The 21,790-nt window shown below is 39.1% G+C and overlaps 1 protein-coding gene across 4 annotated transcripts in view; it reads left to right on the top strand.

Moving 5' to 3' along the window:
• Positions 1-20,247, top strand: part of LYRM4 (LYR motif containing 4) — a 92,342-nt gene extending 72,095 nt beyond the window's left edge. For all 4 annotated transcript variants that reach the window (XR_010829450.1, XR_010829448.1, XR_010829449.1 and 1 more), the window contains one exon: positions 19,882-20,247. Coding sequence is in view for 1 of the 4 variants with exons in the window: in XM_048072109.2 (XP_047928066.1) it covers positions 19,882-19,944 (63 nt within the window). In the remaining 3 variants the exon portion in view is untranslated. The remainder of the gene's footprint in view (positions 1-19,881) is intronic.
• The last annotated feature ends 1,543 nt before the right edge of the window (positions 20,248-21,790 follow it).

The raw sequence follows: 21,790 nt of genomic DNA on the forward strand, positions 1-21,790 counted from the left end.
AGGGACTCCATTGCCTCGATGAACTCTGAAGGTACAATTCATATACAGAAGCAAGTTCCAATAGATCTCATTTTCATCATTAATCTTCTCAGTAAAGTTAGTGAAAGGAAAATGAGAGCATAGCTAAAGACCAAAAAAAAATGTGAAGAAAAGAAAAACTTTAAAATAGCTTGTTGAAAGCATGAGCTGTTACATCATTTTGTGCTTGCAACAAGTTGCTAACCACTGTTCCTGTGAAGCCCACAGGGTGACTGCAGTTGTACCCAGTCTAGCCTGGAATCCTAAAATGAGCTGCCATTCTCTTAGCTGCCTGTTGTTGATAACGGGGTGTGTTGGCTCAAAGAGTATTGGCTCTTGACCGATGCTGACATTCTATACAGTTTTTCATGAATTGTCATTTAGGGTGGCTTGCTGGGGGTAGTACTTAAACTGGGGGTGAACTGCTGGTATACTTTTTGTGTTAGGACCTAGAAGAGCTTTTCTAACATAGGTAGAACTGAATGAGCACTGGCAGCAATAAGAAAATTTCCTTAGACCATGTTTTTCACATATACATCCATGTATATGTGTTTTAATACCTTCCATGGCCTGTTCCACCAGTTGTTTCTGACTATGATGCATTTTTCTAGTCAAAATCTGGAGCCTTGGTCCTGGCAAACAGGAAGGAAATGTGTTGGTGCACGCTCTGGCCTGAGGTGCCATTTTGAAGTCCTGCTTGTGTTACATTCAGTATACGACTCCAACTGGTCAGATGCCAAGCTTACGTTCAGGCAGAATTTGTTAAATGGGCTCAACCTTAGCAGAGATACTCACTTAGAAGCTGAAGTAAGAACTCAAGCGTGTTTTAGACACACACTTCTGGTGTTGCAGATGCCACCACCACCACTTACTGTTCCCCTGTTCATCTTTGTTCTTGTTGCTGTTATACAGACTGTTGATTTTTAATCTCTTCAACAGCTGACATACTGTTTTACAGTTTAATCATTCTGCTGCTATCCTTGCAAACCTCTGTGTTTCCATAAGGCAGCAACTGTCAAATATTAGCCAGGATTTAGTTATTTACTTTGGCTCTTTGCATAAGGCTAAGACATGCTTTTTATCTTTTCTGAAAGATACATTTACTGTCAGGGAAGAATGGATTAAAATGTGTTCTTTTTACTTAAAAACTGTTTGCACCCTCCTTGTCTGTGAGTACTGTCTTACTGTAGGTTGGCCCTTTAAAGAAAAGGCAAAGGGGGGGGTGTCTCTTTTTTATTTATTATTAAGACATAGGAAATGACAAGGTTCTTCAACTAAATCATCTTTCTGGGCATTTAATGAGAGTATTTAATCTTTTATTATAGAAGAAGGCTACTGTTTTATTTCAAATACATTTGTGCAAATGGAGAATTTGAAAAAGTGAAAGTTCTATAGTGTAAATTGTCACAAGCTTATCTCGGGAATCACTGGCAATGCTTAAAACTGAAGGTAAGGCTGACTTATTCACTTGTCCTTTCAGACTTCAAAGTCTATCTCGTTGAGTTAGTTATGAAGACTGCAGTTCTTTTTTCTATTTTAAAACGTGTCCATTTACTTCAACTATGCTATGATTTTGAAGACTGAAAAAGTGCTCAGAATTTCTTGCAAAGAGAAGGAGAAAGTATATTTTTATTAGATAAAAATGTGTGAGGAAAAAGAAAATTGCTGAATGAATTAACACTAACTTTCTGTCATTCTTTTTAAAATCTGGGTTTGGACCAGGTGGCTTTTCTCCTTGATAAGAAAAGACTGTGAGCTAGACCTTTGGCACCATTTGCTTTATGCTGTGACTCTATTATACTTCAGGGAGAATGTTTTGAACCAGACAGTACAGTGTGACAGCAGTGCAACCATATCGTCTCAAGGAGCACTTGGTGACTTGCTTGGCAAGGCAGCACTGTATAAATGATTGCCTCAGCAGGATTCAAACTAAAATTACTTAAAATGTTATCCACTGCAACTCAGTTTATATCCAGAAGGACACATTCTTTTTGTTATGATTTTATTAATATATAAGTGTATTATTTTATTATTATTCAGTACTAGTTTTTTCAGCTCGTATTTCTTAAGCTTGTTAGGCTTGACCAGTGTAAAATCAATATTTCTGCTAATTAAGGTGATTTTGAGGAGCAGATAATCAAACAGTATAGCGAATCATTAAAAACTTACGTGCTAGTATTGACTGGCATTATTGGCGCAGAGTCCAAAAGGCCACGGACCTTCCTTCTTATATTTTTCACAGCAGAAGCAAAACACTCTAAACACTGAGAACATCAACTTTTTAACAGTAGAAAGATGTCCATTCGGATGTAAAAGGAAATGCAGAGTGTTAAAGTTCTGGGTGCTCATCTATAGTATTTTCCTTCTTAGCATTTAATTTAGCAATAAGTGGTATCTGACTTCAAAGGGCCTTACTTTGTTTTGGAATAGATGGAAAGTTCCTGCCGCTTATGAAAATAATGGATCATTTTCATTTTATGTCAGTCTTTGCCAGTATCTTTTTACCCCTCAAAAGATGGTTTCTTCTTGTCTGACATTGAGCCGTGCCTCGTTTTATTTGTTTGCATTCACTGTGGCACGCTGCTGCTGCTGGCTTCTGGCCTTGTCCGTGGGTGTTGCTGAACAGACCTGTAAGTGACAATGTGCAGTCACCTCAGGAAATACTTTGTTCCCCCAGTTCCCATACCATCAAACTGGAACACTACACACTGTAGAGCACCATTTTATTCTACACATTTGACTGATTTTTGCTTTAGGACCCCCTGCTCAAGGACCTAGGGTTCCCTGTCAGAGCTTCCTCCTGGGCTGGTTCCCCCCATCCTTGCTTTTCTCACAGAAAACAGGTTTCTTGCATGAATAAACTACTCAAGCTCCATTATATACAAGTGATGCCTCTTCCGCAGGGTTACTTTTACTTCAGCCTGCATCATGTAAAGGGGCTGCATGTTTCTGTAAAGGAGAGTAGAAGAAGAGAAATACTCAAAAAAAAAAAGTATTCACTTTTCAGGTTTGAAGTATATATAGTAATCTGACTTGGGCCAAGGCAAATAGTGTATCTGCTCAGACTCTTTCTCTCTATTTTTTTTTTTTGCTAGACTACTGCTTAAAGAGTTGCTGTGTAGTTCCTCATGCCCTTGGTGCCGAAAGGAGACTTGGCTTCCTTGTAGAACCTAGGTGTCAGAGTTTGGGTGGGCAGCAGGCAGAAAGATCTGGGGAGGAACTGTGTCAAGGATCATTTGAGCTACAGAAAACAATAAATGAGTTCCCAGTGTATTTCCTGAGAAAGCTTCTCCCTCAAATGGTGTTGTAAGTTGTTATTGTCTAGTTGGAAGTTGAAAGGAAAAACATCTTTTGATGCAAGTGTGGTATTTATCATTCTTGTTTGTAAGACCAATTTCCTTGGTTGGCACGTGGAGTTTTCTAACACTTGCATAATTACTCAGGCAGGCTGTAGTAATTAGGGTGAGTTTTGTCCGTCTCTTACAACGTCCTTTAACAACTTAACATTTTCCTCTGTGACTGAAAGAAATCGATCTTAAGTCCCATAACACCAACACTGCAAGTTCAGCTCCTGTGCTGGGTGCTTCCTATCTACAGATGCTGAAGAGCTTGTATCTAAACTTAGGGAGAAGGGTGGGTGTTTACCATGCTTCAGAACATGGGACAAGCTACAGAAGGACTTTGCAGGGGATGAGCGGCCTCTGTTTGAGGCTGTCATGTGTGGATCTTGCCCTGTGTCGAGCAGAAGGTGATTTTAGCCGGCACTTGAAAGTGGGGGCCAGTAATGAGAGGGAGGGAAGTACACAGTCACTGCACCAGGGTCTGAAGTTTAAAAAGAGACTGTGAACATTTCAGTTTATGAAATCTGCTTGTCTGTGTTGCTGGGTCTCATGGCTCGATTATCATGATTCTCTTATGAGACCTTAAGAGGTCTTGTGTTAGCTTACACTGTAGTTGAAGCATTTTACAACCTCTCTCTTCCAAACTGATTCTCTGGTGCCTAACCAGAAAGAACTGCACTTGACACTGTTACCTTTCCTCCAGAGAAGCTATTAATTTGGGTTTCTCATGTAGGTAGTTCCTAGTATCTTAGGAACTTGTGAGAACTTAATATCTTTACCCTGTTGTAAAAGTGAGTTGGCAGCTTCAGAAGTTATTGCCAGCAGAAATGCAGACAGTGTAACCATAAAACCCTACCAGGCTTGGGAAAATGAAGTGAAATACCACTTGAAAGAAGTGGTCTATAACTGAGTATGCAGTTAAAGAATGAGTTTACAGAGGTGAGAATGTAAATGCTCAGAAATCCAAATAATAAAATTATAACTTAATAGTTAAATTTGACTTGGATGCTTGCAGTTTAAATAAATTCCTAATTGGAAGGCATCCTAGGGTTAAGCATCCTCTACTTCTGGCTGTTACTCGTATTTTTTTCCTTGTTGATATATACGAATGTATCTATTGATTGGATTGTGAGCTTACAACAAGGTGAGAAGCATTAGTCTTTAAATGCCGATTTGTACAGAAGATCCTATGCACCAACTTGTAGGATTCTTTATTATTTTATTTTTTCAAGAAACATAATTCTTGCTGAGCTGAGAGCTTTTTCTTTTTATTTGTGGGCAGTAGATATTATTGTACCTGGCTTAGATTTGCTGTAGGCAGTGCTGTAGCGCCTGGAAAATCTGTCTAACTGATTTCAGGAATGGCAAGAAGTTGTCAATTAACCCTAGAATTATACAGCAAATTAGCAAATGTAGTATCCTGATGGTAATACATTCTCTGATGATCTGCTCTTTTAATGAAACTATAAACAGATCCCCAACAATTAATCCAATGTTTAGGACCAAGAATATTGTCACATAATTAACTCTTTAATTTACCCAAGGGATTTTATCAACCTGCTTTAAATCTGCCCAGGTGGCTGGTGTAAAGAGCACTAGGTCAGTTGGGCAGAAAAGTCCAGAGAAGGTGGCCATCTGCTTTCCCTTTTGGACAGATGCTGTCAGTGGGGAGCCTCCAAACTTAGGGAACCATAAGACTGAACTCTATGCATGGTGCAGATGTTGTGCGATTGTTGCTGGGTGTGGGTTAGGAAGCTGTTCTTTCACAAATAGTTACCAGCCCTGCAAGTGGTGGGAACAGTAGGGGAAAATTGTACGGACAACTTTAATGTGAATTCTACCAGCATCTGTGCAAGTAAGGGCAGATGTTTTTGTTCTGACTATAATTTTGACCTGGAAGAGCAATGAAAGCCTGTGGCACAACCACAGTTGTTACCATTTTTACATAGTCTCAGAAAATCCCCTCTGATGCTAGATGAAACAATGGCCTCAGCTTTGGTGAATCAGCACCAAGCTAATTTAAGATTTTTCAACAGTAATTTATACAGATTGTTCACAATGTGAATTTTGAAGCAACAGACATCTAAAAAACATAGTCTTATCTTTGGGGTTAGCTAAAATTGACTTTCTCTAAAACCAGTACTGGACACAGCTGGAATTGTTTGGCAGGGTCTGGCCATTACACCATGAGCTGCTGAATGGGTTGAGAAAACCACGTGACATGATCAGAGTATGAGTGCTTTCACACATGCTCCAACTCTAATGCTGTTAAAGTGTTGGCCATACAAGAAGAATTGATGTTTACAGGTACAGTATATCAAAGGACAAAAAGTTCATGCACTTGGATGTGGTTGGGAGGAAATCAGTTTCCATAGATCCAATTGCAAGGGCAAAACAGACAGGACTTGCTGGCAAAGAAAAATGTCTTTCTTAAAAGAGACAGACTGCCTTCCTCATCAAGCTCTCTCACAGCAAGGGATAACTGATGAACACAAGAAAAGAACTAAGTTTCTTTTCTCACTAACACCGAAGTAGTATCCTCTTCAAGTCACATTTAGGTATAGGCCAGACAGGTGTGTAACAATTTTAAGGTAGAAATGAACTTTCTGGAACTCAAAACCATCAGGTGACCCAGTATCATCTTCCTACTGGTTTTATGGCAGTCCCCAGCCCTGAGCTTCACAGGATACAAGACCAAATATATATCATAAATAAAAGAGGGGAAGAATGCTTTCCTTTTCCTGTTAGCCACCAAACACTGGAGGTCACCATGCAAGGTCATGCTTTATTTATTCCAAGGGTCCACCCTGGTACAAGAGACTTTCTGATCCAGATTGGGGTACGTAGGCGCAGCTGGACACCCTGAACATCACTCCTAAACTTTGTTGTGCTCTGTTCTTAGGGAGTCCCTTCTGCAGACCAGTCCCTGGCAGTGAAGTAGCTAGTGCTGTTGTGTTTGCTTTTGAGAAGAGGTGAGCCTCAGTGCACTTTTCCTTCCATGGTCATGAGGACTTTCTTTTGCTTTCCCAACAATCCTGCAAGATCTGCATTGATAATAGTAAGAGCAGTCATTCAGGTAGCCTTTTCCTAGATGAACCAGTTTTTACTGTCAGATTGGTTGCAAATGTCAATGTGCTCTTGCAGCTTGTCTAGAATTGATACTACTCATTAGTCCTGCTTTCACTGCTCCTGGCCACACACGTTAGCTGGTTGAGTAGTACTTCCATAGGCTGCTGTCCTCCTTCCTGATTTCTGGATAGTTGTGCATAAAGGAAGGTATCTCCATGAGGAAGCTTGAAAGCTCTCCCAAGAGGAGAATCTTGCTGAGCAGCATGAAGAAAGTAAAAACAGAGTAACATTTTTACAAGTTCTATGACAAAATGAGTAGCCTTCAAGTTTGAGAGTTCAACAGAAGTGCACAGTTTATATCCTAGAACTCACTGCCACAGCATGCTGAGGAGGCCAGCATGTGGATGGGTTCAAACACGGGTGAGACAAATTAATTGAGTCTTTTATCACGATGGTATGAGTGCAGCTACGTGGACAGGAAGTTGCCAAAAAGTTTTGGTCGCTGGAAGCAGGGGAGGCATTCCAGAAGATAAATATATACTTGTGATGTTCGTGCTGCCTCTCTCAGAGGACCTGTTGATGACCAGTGGTGGGGACAACATACTGGAAAAAGCTCTGAACCCACCCAGAACAGCAGTGCTTCCATTCCCTTCTCTGCCATTCTTTCCTCTTCAAAGTGCTTTGGGAATCGTAACGTTTGTTGTCTGCCTCTACAGATGGGACCACTTCTGTCTGTGATGGTGAGAGGAAAGAACTGTCACACTGTCCGCCCGGGTGGGTGCTCCAGTCCAACCTGACCCCCTCTGTTCTGGAAAGGAGGGATTCATTTATTTATAGTATTTAAACATTCACAGTAATACTAGCGTCACAGAAAGATTTTTATCATATTCTTCTGTGTTTTTAAAAGCTACTTAAATTTCAAAGAGGGGGATTTCCACATACAAAAATTGTTTTGGTCAAACGAGCCTGATGGTTCTGTACATACGCACTAAATTGTCAAAAATATTTGGGCTGTTCTTTTAATTTGTGAATGAGGTTTCCATTGCTTGTTTGTTTTATAATTCATGTATTAGCCAATCAGGAAATGCAGAGTTGAAGGGGAAATTCTCCTTCAGGAAAACTAGACTGCTTTAATTTAGTCTAGAAGAGACATGGAGGAAGTCTGAAAATTTGTCACTTGCAGAACACTATTGAATTAAGTTAGAGGCCCTAAGCTAGGCAGATTTGGTTACACTGTCTTGAATTCTTCTTGTTATGATACAAGCATACAAGTCAAACCAGTCAAACAGTCAAACCACAGTGAAACCAGACCTTGTCTTAAACATGGATTGACAGAAGGGACGTCTATACATAAGCCTCAGACATCCATATGTAAGGCTGGAAGTGGCCTGCAGAGGTCTCTGGCCCAACCCCTGCTCAGAGCAGGTCCAGGGAAAGCAGGTTTGTCCATGAAGTAGTGAGCAGACAAACTGCGAACCCCAAGTTGAAATACGTTTTTCTGTGTGTTGTATAAGTCTTAAAGTAAATTCCTGAGTTTTTTTCTGTACATCTAGTGCTTCAAGATGGTTTCAATTTTGTTGTGATTTTAGCAAAACAGAAAATTAGTGCATTACACAAGAAAGTGAGGAAGAAAGTGAGGTCCTTAACGCCGCAGTCTTCTCCTCCATAGCTGTGAGAGCGTATCACCAGTTTAATTGAAAGAAAATGGGAGTATTCTTAAGATACACCAGAAGGATATTATGCCTTAAAAAATAATTTTTCTGCAGTGTATTTTTGTGTGATATCATCTGCATTGATGTGTAAGATCTTGTATGTGACTGCCTTTTAGAAAATACTTGTCAACTAAAAGCATCCTTTCCGGTATCCCCTTGATGGCTATGGCTCATGAGGCATTAGCCATCAAATAAGGATCATGTTTTCAAATCTGGGATTGTAACTCTAGCATACGGACCTAATAGGATTTGGGAACCAGAGCAGAGGAGATTTGTTTCAGGGCTAATATGACAGTGCAGCTACATAGTGGGGTTTTGTTTATTCAGTTGTGCGTGTGTAGCATTGAGCAGGAGCAAGATACTACATTGGTTAAGCAGTAAGTGGTTAAACACAGTACTTAGGATTGCATTTTTTTAAATGGGATTTTCTGAAATGTCTTTTGAAGTGCTACAGTGCCATCTACTGGCTCACTTTCCTGTGTTTTTTCCCAAAAGGGGGTTTCTTTTGTACTCATAAGGCTTATATGGTATTTTTAAATGGCAAAATAAATAATCTGGCACAGAACAAACAAGATTTTTTTGTAATGTGTATATGTTAAAGAACAAAATACGTTGCATATATTAAATAATCACTTCTAATCTCTTGCCAGTTAATCTTACTCTCCTTTTGTTAAAAGTAACTCTGAGATGATTAGTACTTCAAGGCACTGAACGGATCTCAGCTTTCTGTTTATATCCCTCATAGTAGCTTTTGTGCAAGTTTTTTTCTCTCTATAGTCAGTTAGTTTCCCTTTTTGGTTCAATGTTTTCATACAGACATGAATACTAAGAAATATGTAACCTGTCAAGATAGAAGAAATGAGAAGTGTCATGTCAGAAATTATTTCAGATGGAATTTTCCACTGACAAAATCCTAGATTCACTCTAGATTCACTGTACTCTCCCTTAATCATCTGTTATTGTTTCGCTGTTGTGTTTTTTTTTTTCCTGAAGTGTTTTTAAACAGTCTTTTCAAAGTTTAGCAACAAACTTCCAAGGACCAAAGCTTCATAGACTTTCTAACAACTTCTATAGAGAGGTATGTATTAGAAAATTTTCTCAGTATCAGACTGCTCATAAATGAGCTGTCAGCAGTTACAAGAAGTTTTGATAGGTTCTTGTTCCTAATCAGTCTGCCTGATGCTATCTATGGAGTAGCCCTCCATCATCTTCTGCTTGCTGCCAAAAGAAATGAATAGGCAAATGTAAAAATAATACCCTGAAAAAAAATAGGAACAGTAAATATGGGAAAACACTGTTATTTGTAGTTTGATTACTTGCTTTTCTTGAAGATATCTTGAAAGTTTTCCTCACTAATTGGTTATTTTGTCTTCCTAAAACAGTCCTTCAGTTTTAATTTGGCTTTCCCCCTCCACATTCAGTTTTTCATAAGAGAAATGTTTCATACTCCTGCCTTTCTTCAGTCTAGTGAGGACAAGGAGAAACATTTGTAATGGCTTGTAATTCTTTGGATTGGTTTTTAAATGGGTTTGTTACTCGCTGTAGTGTAGCTCATTCGAGACAAAACAGACAGAAAAAAAAGTCCTGGCTGCTTCCTAAATGGCATATAATGAAGGTAAGTACAGATGCCTCTGCCCTTTCTGGCCTTTACCCTTCTCTCCCTCTGGCATTCGGGAGGTCAAGCATATCTTGCCAGCCCCGGTTATTGTCTTGGGGAAGCTGTATCCTGCTGGCAGCTGTGGGATGTAGGCGCTCCGTGTCTGTGCTGCTGGAAGAGCCCCCCAGCATTTTTCCAGCTGATAGGGGATCGATGGAGGGGTCTGTGCCTGTGCTGGGGGTGTTCAGGCTTCAGCTGGGTTGTGGCCATCGGCTGGCGTGCTGTACGCTGGGAGCAGTGAAGCTGAAATGGTTGTGCTTGGCACCCACCTTGGGCTCTGTCGTACAAATGATCCCTGTCGGCAAGGTTGCGCTCGGGAGCTCGTCTCGTTCTTAGCACGGGCTTCCCAGTCGTTCCCCAATAATCCACCCACAGGCTGTATGGCAGCTCTGCAGAGGGGAAAGCCCTCCGTGGCGCTCCTGTCGCTGTGCAGCTTGCTTTTGGACGATGTATTTTGTTTGAGGAATGCTCAAATATGTCCTGTGCAGAAGAGGAGAGGTTGTTCCCTGGCTATATTTGGCATAACCGCTAGCCTCTCGCTGCTAATTGTTATCGCTGCTGAGAAATACCAGGGCGAGCCTCTGCGTAGCATGACATTAAGTAAGGGAGATCTGGCAAAACCAGACGAGCAAACATGATTATTTTATACCATGTTTTCTATTAAATCTTTTTATTTTTTTCCTGTTAACTGTCCTGTGCTATTGCAAAGAAGGAAGAACTAATTAAGCCAGTTGCTGAAAATGTTTTGCCACCCACACTAGTGAAAAGAACTGTGTGTACAGAATTAGCTTTTACCAGCTGTGTTAAACCCAGTAATTTATCCTAGCCAAAAAAAATAATAATAATAAAGAAAATAGTGCTGCTGTAGTTTATTCCAATTAAACAAGTAAATGTAAGATACACCCTTTATCCACACAAACATAGATATCTTCTGCTCAAAAGCTGGAGGGTTTGCAAATAATTATTTTCTCCCTCGTTATTTCTTTGTAATGTTTGTGAAAAGGGCCGGGCTGAGGAGCAGTGGGAAATTAACACATTTGTGCACGGGACGCATTCAACAAGCAAGTTGCATGTGAGCTTGCTGACTGAAGAGTGGTTTGATGAGAGGACACAGGCCAAAATTTGAGCCTGCTCAAGCCTGAGGGCCTGTGCGGTGCCATCCCTGTGCGGTGCCGAGAGCTGTTCGCCTCTGCACTGGAGGCAGGGAGGGTGACTCCTGCCCGGGGTATGCCTGGTGCTGGGTGGTGAAAGGTGCAGGAGGACCGCAGTCTCCACACCTTCACCTGCAGCATCTTCTAGAGTGATGGAGTGGTACCCTCAGTTTGCAATTACAGCCTCTGCTGAGGCTACCTAATGGCATTTTTTTGTCTTAGGTGTTGTTTGGAAACTGAGCTGAATCAGAGAATTTGTCTGAGGTTGTCCATGCTACAGTCTTTATAGAGTAATAACACACAGTCACAAACCTCGGCTGAAATTTGGCAAATCCATCCTTAGCCCTAAAACATCAACATACTTATCTGCTCCCTACTCAGGGGTTTGAAGAGTTGTGACGGTCCAGGCAATGTTTTTTCCAGCTGAATTTCCAAATGCTGAAGTCTTTCCCAAGAGCTAGAGGGACCACTTCTGGTCCCCTGAGGATGTGAAAGCAAGCATGTTGTGTGCTTTATACAGCTTCCATTGTAATGCTTCCATTAAAAAAAAAAAGAAAGAAAGAAAGAAAGAAAAAGCTCTTTGAAGTGCAGGTCACATTCAGGTGCGGGATTTGGACTTGGAGATATTAAAATGCAAATGACAGCTGAACAAGAAAAAAAAACTTTGGATATCCTCCATCAAAGAGAGTCAGATAAACAAGGAAATTATCTTTGTGATTCTGTCAGGAACAGATGACTGTAGTTTAGTAATATGTTAGAATTTTGCCAAAAACTGAAGTCTTGTTAATGCAGAAAAATAAAAGCTCTTACTCCTTTCCTAATACATTTACAGATCAGCTAAGTGCTGGATTAGCCTCAGCAATAGGGACTTGACAAGTAAATATTTAAATAGATGAGGCGCTAGTTTCTGGGTGAAGATAGAGATTAAATCCAAAGCATCCAACAGAAAATTTATCTTGGAAATACGAATATATTTTCTAAAGATAAATTCAGCTCTTTCAAATTTAATTATATCATTTGCATGTGCACACAGGTAAGCTCAGTCGTCATGTCTGAGGTATGTGTAAGGTAGCATCAGTGCAGAGAAAGACGTGGGAACATTAAAGTAAGTTGTTCTTTATGTAAAAATAAGTTTAATTCTTGGTTTTATCAAAGCTTTAGTTTTCTTGAAGGACAGAAAAAGAGTTTTTATGTGTCTTAGGTCTTGGGAAAGTGTATGGGGTGTAGGATTGACTTTTTCTTTTTTTCAAAATGTTGAAAGACTTTGAAAAGGTACTAAAGCATCCTTCAGCTTTACGAAATTCAGTGTACCTAGTGCCATCCTGTAACCAGCATGAGCAATTTAAGTGAGGACAATCTGGAGTCTTGAAGCAGACGTGTATGATAATAATAAGCAGCAAATAAGTAAACTGTGGCTGATACACATTCATGTAAAAATTCAGCAGCTCGCTGCATCTTTCACCTCCCAGAATAAAGCACCAATGGGAGATAAAAATGTATTTTTTAAACATTCTTGTGGCTCAAAGGCCATTAACAAAATACAGTATTTTACTGGATATAGTGCAAAATACGTATTTTGAGAAAGTGGCTGTTGTATGATACTGATCGAAAAAGTAAGGCAGGCCCTCCCACTGACTTTGGTTAATTTTGCTTATGCAGCTGCTACAAAACACAGGATTCTCTTTGTGTGGCTTGGGCATTTCCATACCAAATGTGACAGCATTACCAGAGTACCTGTTACACCACACTCAGTGTTATCCAGGTCTTTGCCTAGCTCTCTGTATTTTCAAGTACCAATGTTTTGTATACCTTGTCTTGCCACGCTCAGCATCTTAGCCAAGTGATTTTTCTGTTCTGCATGCTATGTTCAGAAGAGCTCAGGCTATATTTTCATCCCCCTTACCCACTGACTCTAGAAAAGCTGCTGCTTCTGCACTTGGTTTTCTGAAGAGTTTGATCTTCTCTGTGGTGGTAGAGGTTTCATATATAAACGAGAGAGATAAGGCAAGATACTGAAGTATGATAACAGGCAACAAATAGGAAGAGGAGAGGTGTGTGCCCAGCGATTGCTAGTACGTGGAAAGCAAGCAGAGATCTCTCAGGGTCAGCGAGCTATCTCCAGGTTAGTCTGCAGATCTGTTTCTTCCTTGGGTGCATGTCATCTCAAACCTGCACCTGGCTGTTTCGGCCCCAGCTCAGTTGCTGCTCGCACTCCTGTGACCCACTCTGCCATCCATAGAGCAGTAGAGGGATGCCTCTTCCTCCTTTTCTTCCCCCTTTGCAGCAGGCTGCTGCTTCTGCCACCTGTGGTATTGCCCCACGTGCCTTTAAGATGGCATTTTGTCTGTCACCTTCACTTTTCCTGCAGGCCAAGAGGCTTGGAGGAAATAAGAGAAGTGAAACAGTGTGACTTTACTAAAGGAGCACATGATCTTGTCCACTTGTCTTTCCAATGTTTTCCTTTCTGTTTAGGACCCTTACTTGTTATTTCAAGCTATATTAAGTGTGTAGCTATTTGGAGCAAAGGCCATGTCTGTCATGTCCACTTTGTCTGTAAGGATAGCAGCACGTCTGTGTAATTTCTAAAATAATAATAATAATAAATCCTCTTTTTAGTAAGAAAGAGTATCTAAAAAGAAGAGTATCTTGCAATTGTAGTTCATCATACACTTGTGTGTATATGTATATATGCCTACAGTATTTTGTGTTAATCACTGCTGGATTAGATACGATTCTCTGCTGAAGAGTATCTCTTTAGTGGGACCCCCAGAACAGATTAATAAAAGCACTAAATAAATACTATGTGTGATGGGCTGAGTAAAAACATGCCAATTGTGCTTACAGTTCTAGCAAAACTACATAATTTGTCAATATGAAGAGAAATAACTTTCAGAGAAATTCTTGACTATTAGCTAGTTTACTTTACTTCACACCTTCTTCACTGAAAATCGAACAAATGGTTGTGAATTTATTTTCCTGCCTTTTCAAAAGCTTCCTGTAGCACTGGCTGTAGAAGATGTTTTGGCTCAAAGGAACAAAGAAAACAGCACTTGTAACACACAGGCAAAAGCAGAATATACATGTCTAACTTCTTAGCATCATGCTTCCCTTCACTTTCTTTCCCATTCCTGGAATAAGTGGAATCGCTGAAAATGAAAAGAAATGTCTCCAAAATCATATAATTTATTCTATACTGATTCCAGCTCAGAAGAACTGAGCTGTAAAGAACCTGTGTTTAAACTGTCTTTAAGGAGCCAAATGCAGTTTTTCCATTCCTCTTTCCTAAGCAAAAATAAATAAGTCTGCTGCTACAGCATTTACCATCAACACAAAGATTTGGTAAAGCACTGAACAGTTATTGATGAAGTTTTGGTTTGCTGTTTGGGTTTAATTACTAAGAGCCACATTGGTGTATTTATTATTGCATTACAAAGTCATTTCAAAAATTACTGTCTATATTTGTATAAAAGCCATTAAAGTGGCGTTAGTTAATATGGAAAATATTTATGATAAAATGTGTTGTGCATAACATATCTGATTTCAGGCATGAGAAAAAAAGATAATTCTTTGTAATTACAATAATATCCACTTACTAACATTTGCAATAGGATTGCAAATTGGTTGACATCGTCCAACAGGAAAGATAGTGGGTAAACAACTTACGACACTGGCTGGCTCTTAAAAGTAATCATTATTCTCATACATTTGTGTTATTGTCAGTATTCACTTAATACGCATTTTGTAATCGTGGTGCAAGAAAACAGAAAAGGGCGAGTTCTTCGTATGGTGTTAGGGGCCAGGATCACCAGCAGTATATGTGGTATGACTGTGGAGTCATCAGTGGCTTTTCTTCCTAGTTGAGGTTCAGCAGTGTGCCTGTAAAATAAACCTGTCAACTTCTCAGGTGCAACAAGACGAACCAAGCTGATTTAACGTGTGCGTACATGATATAGGTACATTAATAAACAGGACTTTCTTTCCCTAATAACCATGACAACGCTCGTGTGATTCCTGAATGTAGTAAGGGAACTATTTCTTCCCTACAAGCAAATGTGCAACAAAAGAGAGAAGATTGCTGTGTTTATGTAGAGATCGTTTTATATATATGTGTGTGTGTGCGTGTGTATGTACATGTATATGAAATAACCTATATATATATTTATCTATATATAAACGTGTTTAATATGCAAAGCCATCTGTGGTACATCAACTTTAATTATCATCTATGTTTCTTTAAGAAAAAATAAGAAATGTTTTTTTATTGCTTCCATGATGACTCTCAGGAAATTGATTTTTAAATAATTGAGAGCTAAAGGAATTGCTTGCTTATGATGTTTTCATATTCCTATGTTGTGGTGGCACTTTCATGTGTTCAGACCTTGTCTTTACCAATAACACAATTCTACACAGAGCAAGAATGTTATTGCCATCTCCTGTTAGGCTGCTCCTGCTTTTGTCTATCACACAAAAATAAAGGGTGTGAAAACCTGGGGCTGGTTTGCCTCTGTGGGCAGAATATTGCTCCTGAGAGATTACTTCAGAAACTCTTTTTAAATGAGGAAGAGTTATTAAATAAATACTGTTATTTTTTTGTTTTTACAAATGGGGTGATGCATAGAAGGGACAGAGAAGGGAAACCACATGGGAAGCATTCAAGGGTAGTTTCTCTGGGCACCATCTCATCACTCGATTAACAGTTGATTTAAACAAACACACAATAGAAAATAAAGTTTCTATGTGGAGATTTGGAACTTTATTAATCTCTCTGCTTGCAGCATAATTAACACCCAAAACATCATTAGGAGAAAATACTTTATCTTTTGCTCCATTGAGCACTCTACTAGCTTCCCATACAAATATTACATTGATTTTGCTTAGAAAGGGACGGTTAAAAATACCATTATAAGTGTCTGTAGTCATATTGCATTAATTTACATGAAAGCATACGTGATTGCAATTAGGAGGAGGATGATTTTTGCGTGCTGGGAAACTCAGTCAAGGTATGTCAACATCTAGCTCTGCAAGGTGCTAAGATGCTGTCAAGGTTTGAGACCTAAATTGGTGTTTTCCCTTCTTAGGTGTCAGTCCTGCTAAGAGATTATATTCTTGTTGTTTTGACCTTGAATTTGTTTACTGACGCTGTGGCCATCCTTCTTCAGAGCCACCCGCATGGCTGTACACTATGGCTGTACTCTGCCTCTTCCTGTTGGATGTTACCCTTGCTCAGATCTGCTCTGTAGCAAATTCCCTGAGTGGTTTTAGAGCTTTCTGATTGAAATTTGTCAGTGACAGCTGACGCAAGCAGGTAGCTAGTGGTTGGGAGACTGTCAGGTTTGGCAGGAAGATAACGATGAGTAGTTTGGGGACAATGACAAGAAATATCTTGTTCCGCTGGCTCAGCAGGATTTGTTAGTACTCACAGTTTATTTACCACTCAGTTATGTTTCTGTCAATTACATGGGGAAAAAATAGGCACCTGGCCACTTTTGCCCTAAGGAGGATAAAATGTGGTACTGGTTATTAAAGTGGACAGACATTTTGAATATAGACAGAGCAGCCAAGGAAAGATGCCACCGTACTTTTCAGAGCAGAACTATGCCCTCTAAAAGGACTGAGGCAAACCTGAAAAAAATTAAAAGCTGGTCACCGTGTTTTCAGAGCTGCAAAAATACTAAGCAGTCCCTTCTCGCTCAGCTCTGAGCAGCAAACTAAAATCTTCATGCCACCAGACATGCCACATACCTTGAAAAGCTGAAGAAGATCCATCAGTACGTAGCAAGTGATGGCAGTGGGTCTGCAAGATCTAAGCCCCTGGCTTTGTCAGACAGGAGGGCAGCCCCTGGGGTTCAGGCCCGATGTAGCAGTATAGCAGGGCTGGCCATGGAAGATTGCATGAAATAGTTTAGTTCCTGCCTGGGGTCCTGCTGCGAGCCACAAGCAAGGGAAAACACTTGTTTATAAGTGAATGCACAAACACCAAATAAGAAGCAGAGAACAGTTGTGCTATAGGATGAATCAGTGCTTACTGTTCAGTAACTTCTTTTTCCCCATTTGTTGCCTCGCTTACGTCCACTGACAAATCTCCTTCTGAAACTGTGGCTTGTCCTGAGTTCAGGTGGAAGGCAAGATTAACTTTTTCACATTCACGAGAAAAAAAAGGACTGTATAGAATAATACTAAAACTTCAAACAAAGATAAATTGTCAGGTTTTGAGACCTGGACGTGTCAGGCTTATTTTTAAAGTAGAGAATTTTGCAGGCAGAATTGAATCATCAAGTACAGACTCATCCTGACATAGAAGTCATTCAGTAAGATCTGAAAAGCAGCTTTATACTTCTATTGATTGTCTTTTCCTGATGACGGAGTGGTTCTTTATCGTGCATTCTTTCCTGCAGAATCAAATTGCACCATTACCTTACAGAGGTAAATAAAATCACGGGCAACAAGGTTGCCGAGCAAATGGTAGAGCCTTTTTCCACAACAGTTTCCTGTGATTAATGAAAATGCTGTGACACTGACCTCTGTGCTGGCTTCCAGCCATCTGCCAGAAGAGTAAATGGCATGCTGTGTATAAACTAAATGCGCATGCATGGTGAAGTAAGAATACGACAGATAGCTGCTTAACTCTTTGAAAGCTTCAGGGGAATGATCCGTGGTGATGCTCACTGTTGGAAAGCTTTCTTTAGACTTAACTTTCGTGAGGGTGTGCTAGGAATTTTATTTCGATTCAGAGGGTTAATGAATGTCCATGTGTCAGTACTGCTGCAGTCCTTCTGCTGATGCAGTTGATGTTTATAGATGTGAATTTTTCAACAGCTATAAATGGAACATGTATTTGTTTTGTCTGAAGTGCATGGGAAACAGCGAAAAGCTTGATCATTACTTAAGAAATTTGAGGCTAGCAGTTTTAAAAAAAAAAAAAAGAAAAAACTTAAGTTTCAAAGTTCAGCTTAAAATGTTATGGAATAGATTCTGGAAGTGAGGCAACAGCATGTCAGCTGCAGCAGACTAGCAAAGACAGAAGGGCACAGCGTTACTGACTGTACACTCTCTGAAATGTGTGCAAACCTGTGGTTTGTTAAGGAAACAGCTCAACACACACATCTGTGACTTTATTGTGTTCAAGTCAAGAGGTACAGCGGTAGATAATACCGCCTCTTGGCACAAGGAGAGAAAAAACAGCAGCTTTCATCTTTCTCCTACAAAGCCACGTGCCCTGGCTGAGTGTGACTGACTGAGAAGTCACGTACTCAGCCTCATCCCTCTCCCTGGTGGGTGGAGAAAAAATGGCAATTCAAGTTTCAGCATTTTTATAATCTCTCTGAGCCTCCCATTAAACTTGCTGCGCTGTGTGGGAAAGGCTTAAAGATTCTTTGGGGTCCAAAACACACAATACAAAAATCAAGTACTACAGCATGGTTTGTGGTAAGGCAGCAAGTGAAGTATATATAGCCTGTCGTGTAACCCCGAAGCAGCGAGTTCCGTTTGATGACGCTTGTTGACAGCTTAACATTTCTGTCAGTAACACATGACACAGTTATGTATGGCCTTTGTTTAAATACTCACTATGCAGCATACTTCATAAGGAATTTCAGAAATAATCAGAATTATACATATGCTGTTACTGACTTAGCTCCGAGTGCCTCAAGAGTGGAGTATTTGCTGGCAAGGAGAACTGCTGTTCCTTTAAGAATGGCTCGTAAGTCCTCCTACCTAATGAATATTTCAAAATTAAAATCAATGTGTTACATGTTTCAGACAAGGCTGTTTATCAAGATTAAATAGTTCATTTCCTAAAAGGCAATATTATCTACATTTATGTGAGCGTGGGCATATATGAGGAAATTTAAGAGCTGCCAGGATTTTTTCCCCTCAAAAATAGGAAATGAAAAATGCTGAAAAAAATATTTCAGTATTTCTTTCTACTTTGAGAGAAAGTATAGTTAGTACAGTATTAAATTCTGCTACATATATTCTGCTTCATGTAATTATGCACCTGCCTTTTTTGTCCTACTATCTTAATTAAATATAACATTTTCAGTGAAAAGAACACAGAGCTGCTGTGTACCCAGGCCTTGGGGAGAGAGTTAGGGGCAAGAAATGGCATAATCAATATTAAAAATCCAACTCCAAATTTTATACTTTTAAAATAAATGTTGTTTTCTCCTGCTTATGTTAGCCTACTCACATGAAACTTCTTCCTTCCACATCTCAGCCATTGAGTAAAGAGCTGTGTGTGACTGCTGTTATTGCCAGCCACAGTTTACCAATGTTACGATGCAGGCTAGAAAAGGACAGGAGGAATCAAAAAACATCAGTGTTGCATTTTAGTTATTTTTCATTTCCTCATATCACTGGAAAGCATAAATACAGGAAGTGTGAATAGCCTCTCGTGGTCCATCCCAGCTTGTGTAAAATGTTACTGCTGAACTAACTGTACAGGTAACTTTTCACCATTTGTGGGGCAAAGAAATCAGGGTTCCAAGTGAGCTGGAAAACAGTACCCTACCATGCAATTTTTATCTAGGCTCTCCACCCAAAAGCGTAATCAGAAATACCTGATGATAATAACTTTTTTTTTTAGTTTTTTATTTTATCCTTCTTTTCATTTTTCTGAATGTGGAGGCTGTTTGCTTTTCTTCTGTAGTGACTTCTAGTGTTAAAGTGTGCCTTTGAGCAGTATCCCTCAACGTCATTATTTCAAGATCTTATATATGCAGCTACTTTACATATTCATTATTTTTCTTAAGGCCTAGGGTGATGAAAAATATTATTTAGAAAAAATGCTTATAGGAAAATGTCATTATGAAAAAGCATAATACATGGGCTACTCACTTCATGGTTAGTTTTTAATCTCCTTTGTGAAGTTGAAATTATAATTATATATGTTTACTTTCCAGTTTTGGCTTTCTAATATTTTGATTTGATTTCAGGTTACTATTGGCCAACTGTATTCCACGCAGAAATTGGTTATCGAGAGTCCAGGAAACACATAGCTATGAGAAGACTGATCCTGAAGCAACACTGGACCATCTTCAGCATCTTACAGTGCCACATACAGATGCATAAAGTCACTGCATGTCTGAGCTTTTCTGTTCAGCAAAAGAAATGTCTGAGAGACTCAGTTTTTGGCAACCAAAGTACTATTTTCTTATGTTTCACACATTCTAAAATGTATTGCTGTGATTTACAATAGCATGTAAGGTAGTTCTGAAATCTGTTTGCTTGTATGTTCCTGTGATAAAATAGTTCCTGCCCTAATTTGGCAATAAAAGTTCATTAAACTACCTGTAACCAGATACATTCTTCAGATGCTGACCTTTTCTCTCACTTTGCACGAAAGATGTGTTAGATTTAAAACCCTTCATTCAGTTACTAAGAGTAAATTCTTACTGATCCTATTTCATTTAAAAATGTACAGCATCTGAATTAAATCACTAAATACATAGTTCATTTTAAATATTAAAACTGTATGGTATGAACAGAGCAAGAACGTTCCTTGATATTTCAGGAGTTGACATAAAAGTTTCACTTGTTTCTTCAGTTTGAGAGTTAACAATGAGTTAACAAGAGTTAACAATGCGTCTCACCCTACCTGTAACAACGAATAGATAGTAATTTATATGATAGAATGTAAGACTTGCAGGTTGAGAGCTCTAAAATATATTTTCACCACTGACTCCTTTTCTAATTTTTTTTTGAGGTACAGCTATTAGCAGAAAGTACCAAATCACTTCATGCAAGATTTCCCTTTTTCACAAAACTCCTGAATTCTGTAGAAGAAAAAAAATACCTACCTATGAAAATAATTCAAGTGCTCTAGGACAGGAGTTGGAAGTAAGCTTTTACCCAGCAGAAGTGGAACACTCAGGATAGCCTTTTATTGTTTCTTTTTAAATCTGTAGATTAATCAACACTTTTAAGAAAATACGTTTTTGTTTTTTTTTAAAGCTGTATTTTACATGGGTTCTGTTCAAGTCACTGCTGGGCTTATATTTGTTTTCTATTAGAAACCTGAAGAAAAAATAATAAGTACAAAGCTTTTTAACAGCATTTCCAGGGGGTTGCTTTGTTGTTGTCATTGTCATTTTAAACAGAAGCAGAAACTCAAAACAAGTTCCATGACACAATGACCTTTAAAAACCTTTTACTTTTCTTGCTTCCCAAATTCATCTTTGTTTAGACCTTGTACTGTTTTGCATTGCCCATGCTGTGACAACATTCTTAATGCAGAGGATAGACAAAGTGTCTTAGAGCAAACTTCCAGTCCTCACTACCATTTAAAGTATCCTTTATAATTTTGTAGTTATATTGAAATGTTTAGTAATGCATTCCATTAACTATATAGTGTACAGATTAAGATACTACGACTACCTGAGACTACAAATTTAGTCTCCATTCTCACTTTCAAAAAAAAAGAAGTACAGTAATAATTCTCCTAGGTAGATAAGTATTGCAATGTAAACTGTGCAGAGTGACCATTTTATTAAAATGGAATTTAATTATTTTGATAAGGAAAATATGTTAGTTTCTCATTCTAAAATGAGAACTTCATAACTGGAAAATAAAGTACGCTTAAGTTAATGGGTGGAAGTGTAGGAGAGGAAAGGTTTGATTATTATTTAAGCTTCCAGTGAACTCAAAGAAATGTAATAACATCTTACACGTTTAGAGAACACAGGCTTGGAAGCACTGCCAGTTTTACACTCTAAGAAACTTGGCCATCTACAATACGTGCAAAATCTTTCTTTCTTTAAAACAGCTTCGTTACTGGCAGCATTACCTACCGAATCAGGATCACAGAATGTGTGCTAGGAAACAAAATAAACATCCTTGCAAACA

The sequence above is a fragment of the Anser cygnoides genome, chromosome 2 (assembly GCF_040182565.1).
Source record: "Anser cygnoides isolate HZ-2024a breed goose chromosome 2, Taihu_goose_T2T_genome, whole genome shotgun sequence".
Lineage (NCBI taxonomy): Eukaryota > Metazoa > Chordata > Aves > Anseriformes > Anatidae > Anser > Anser cygnoides.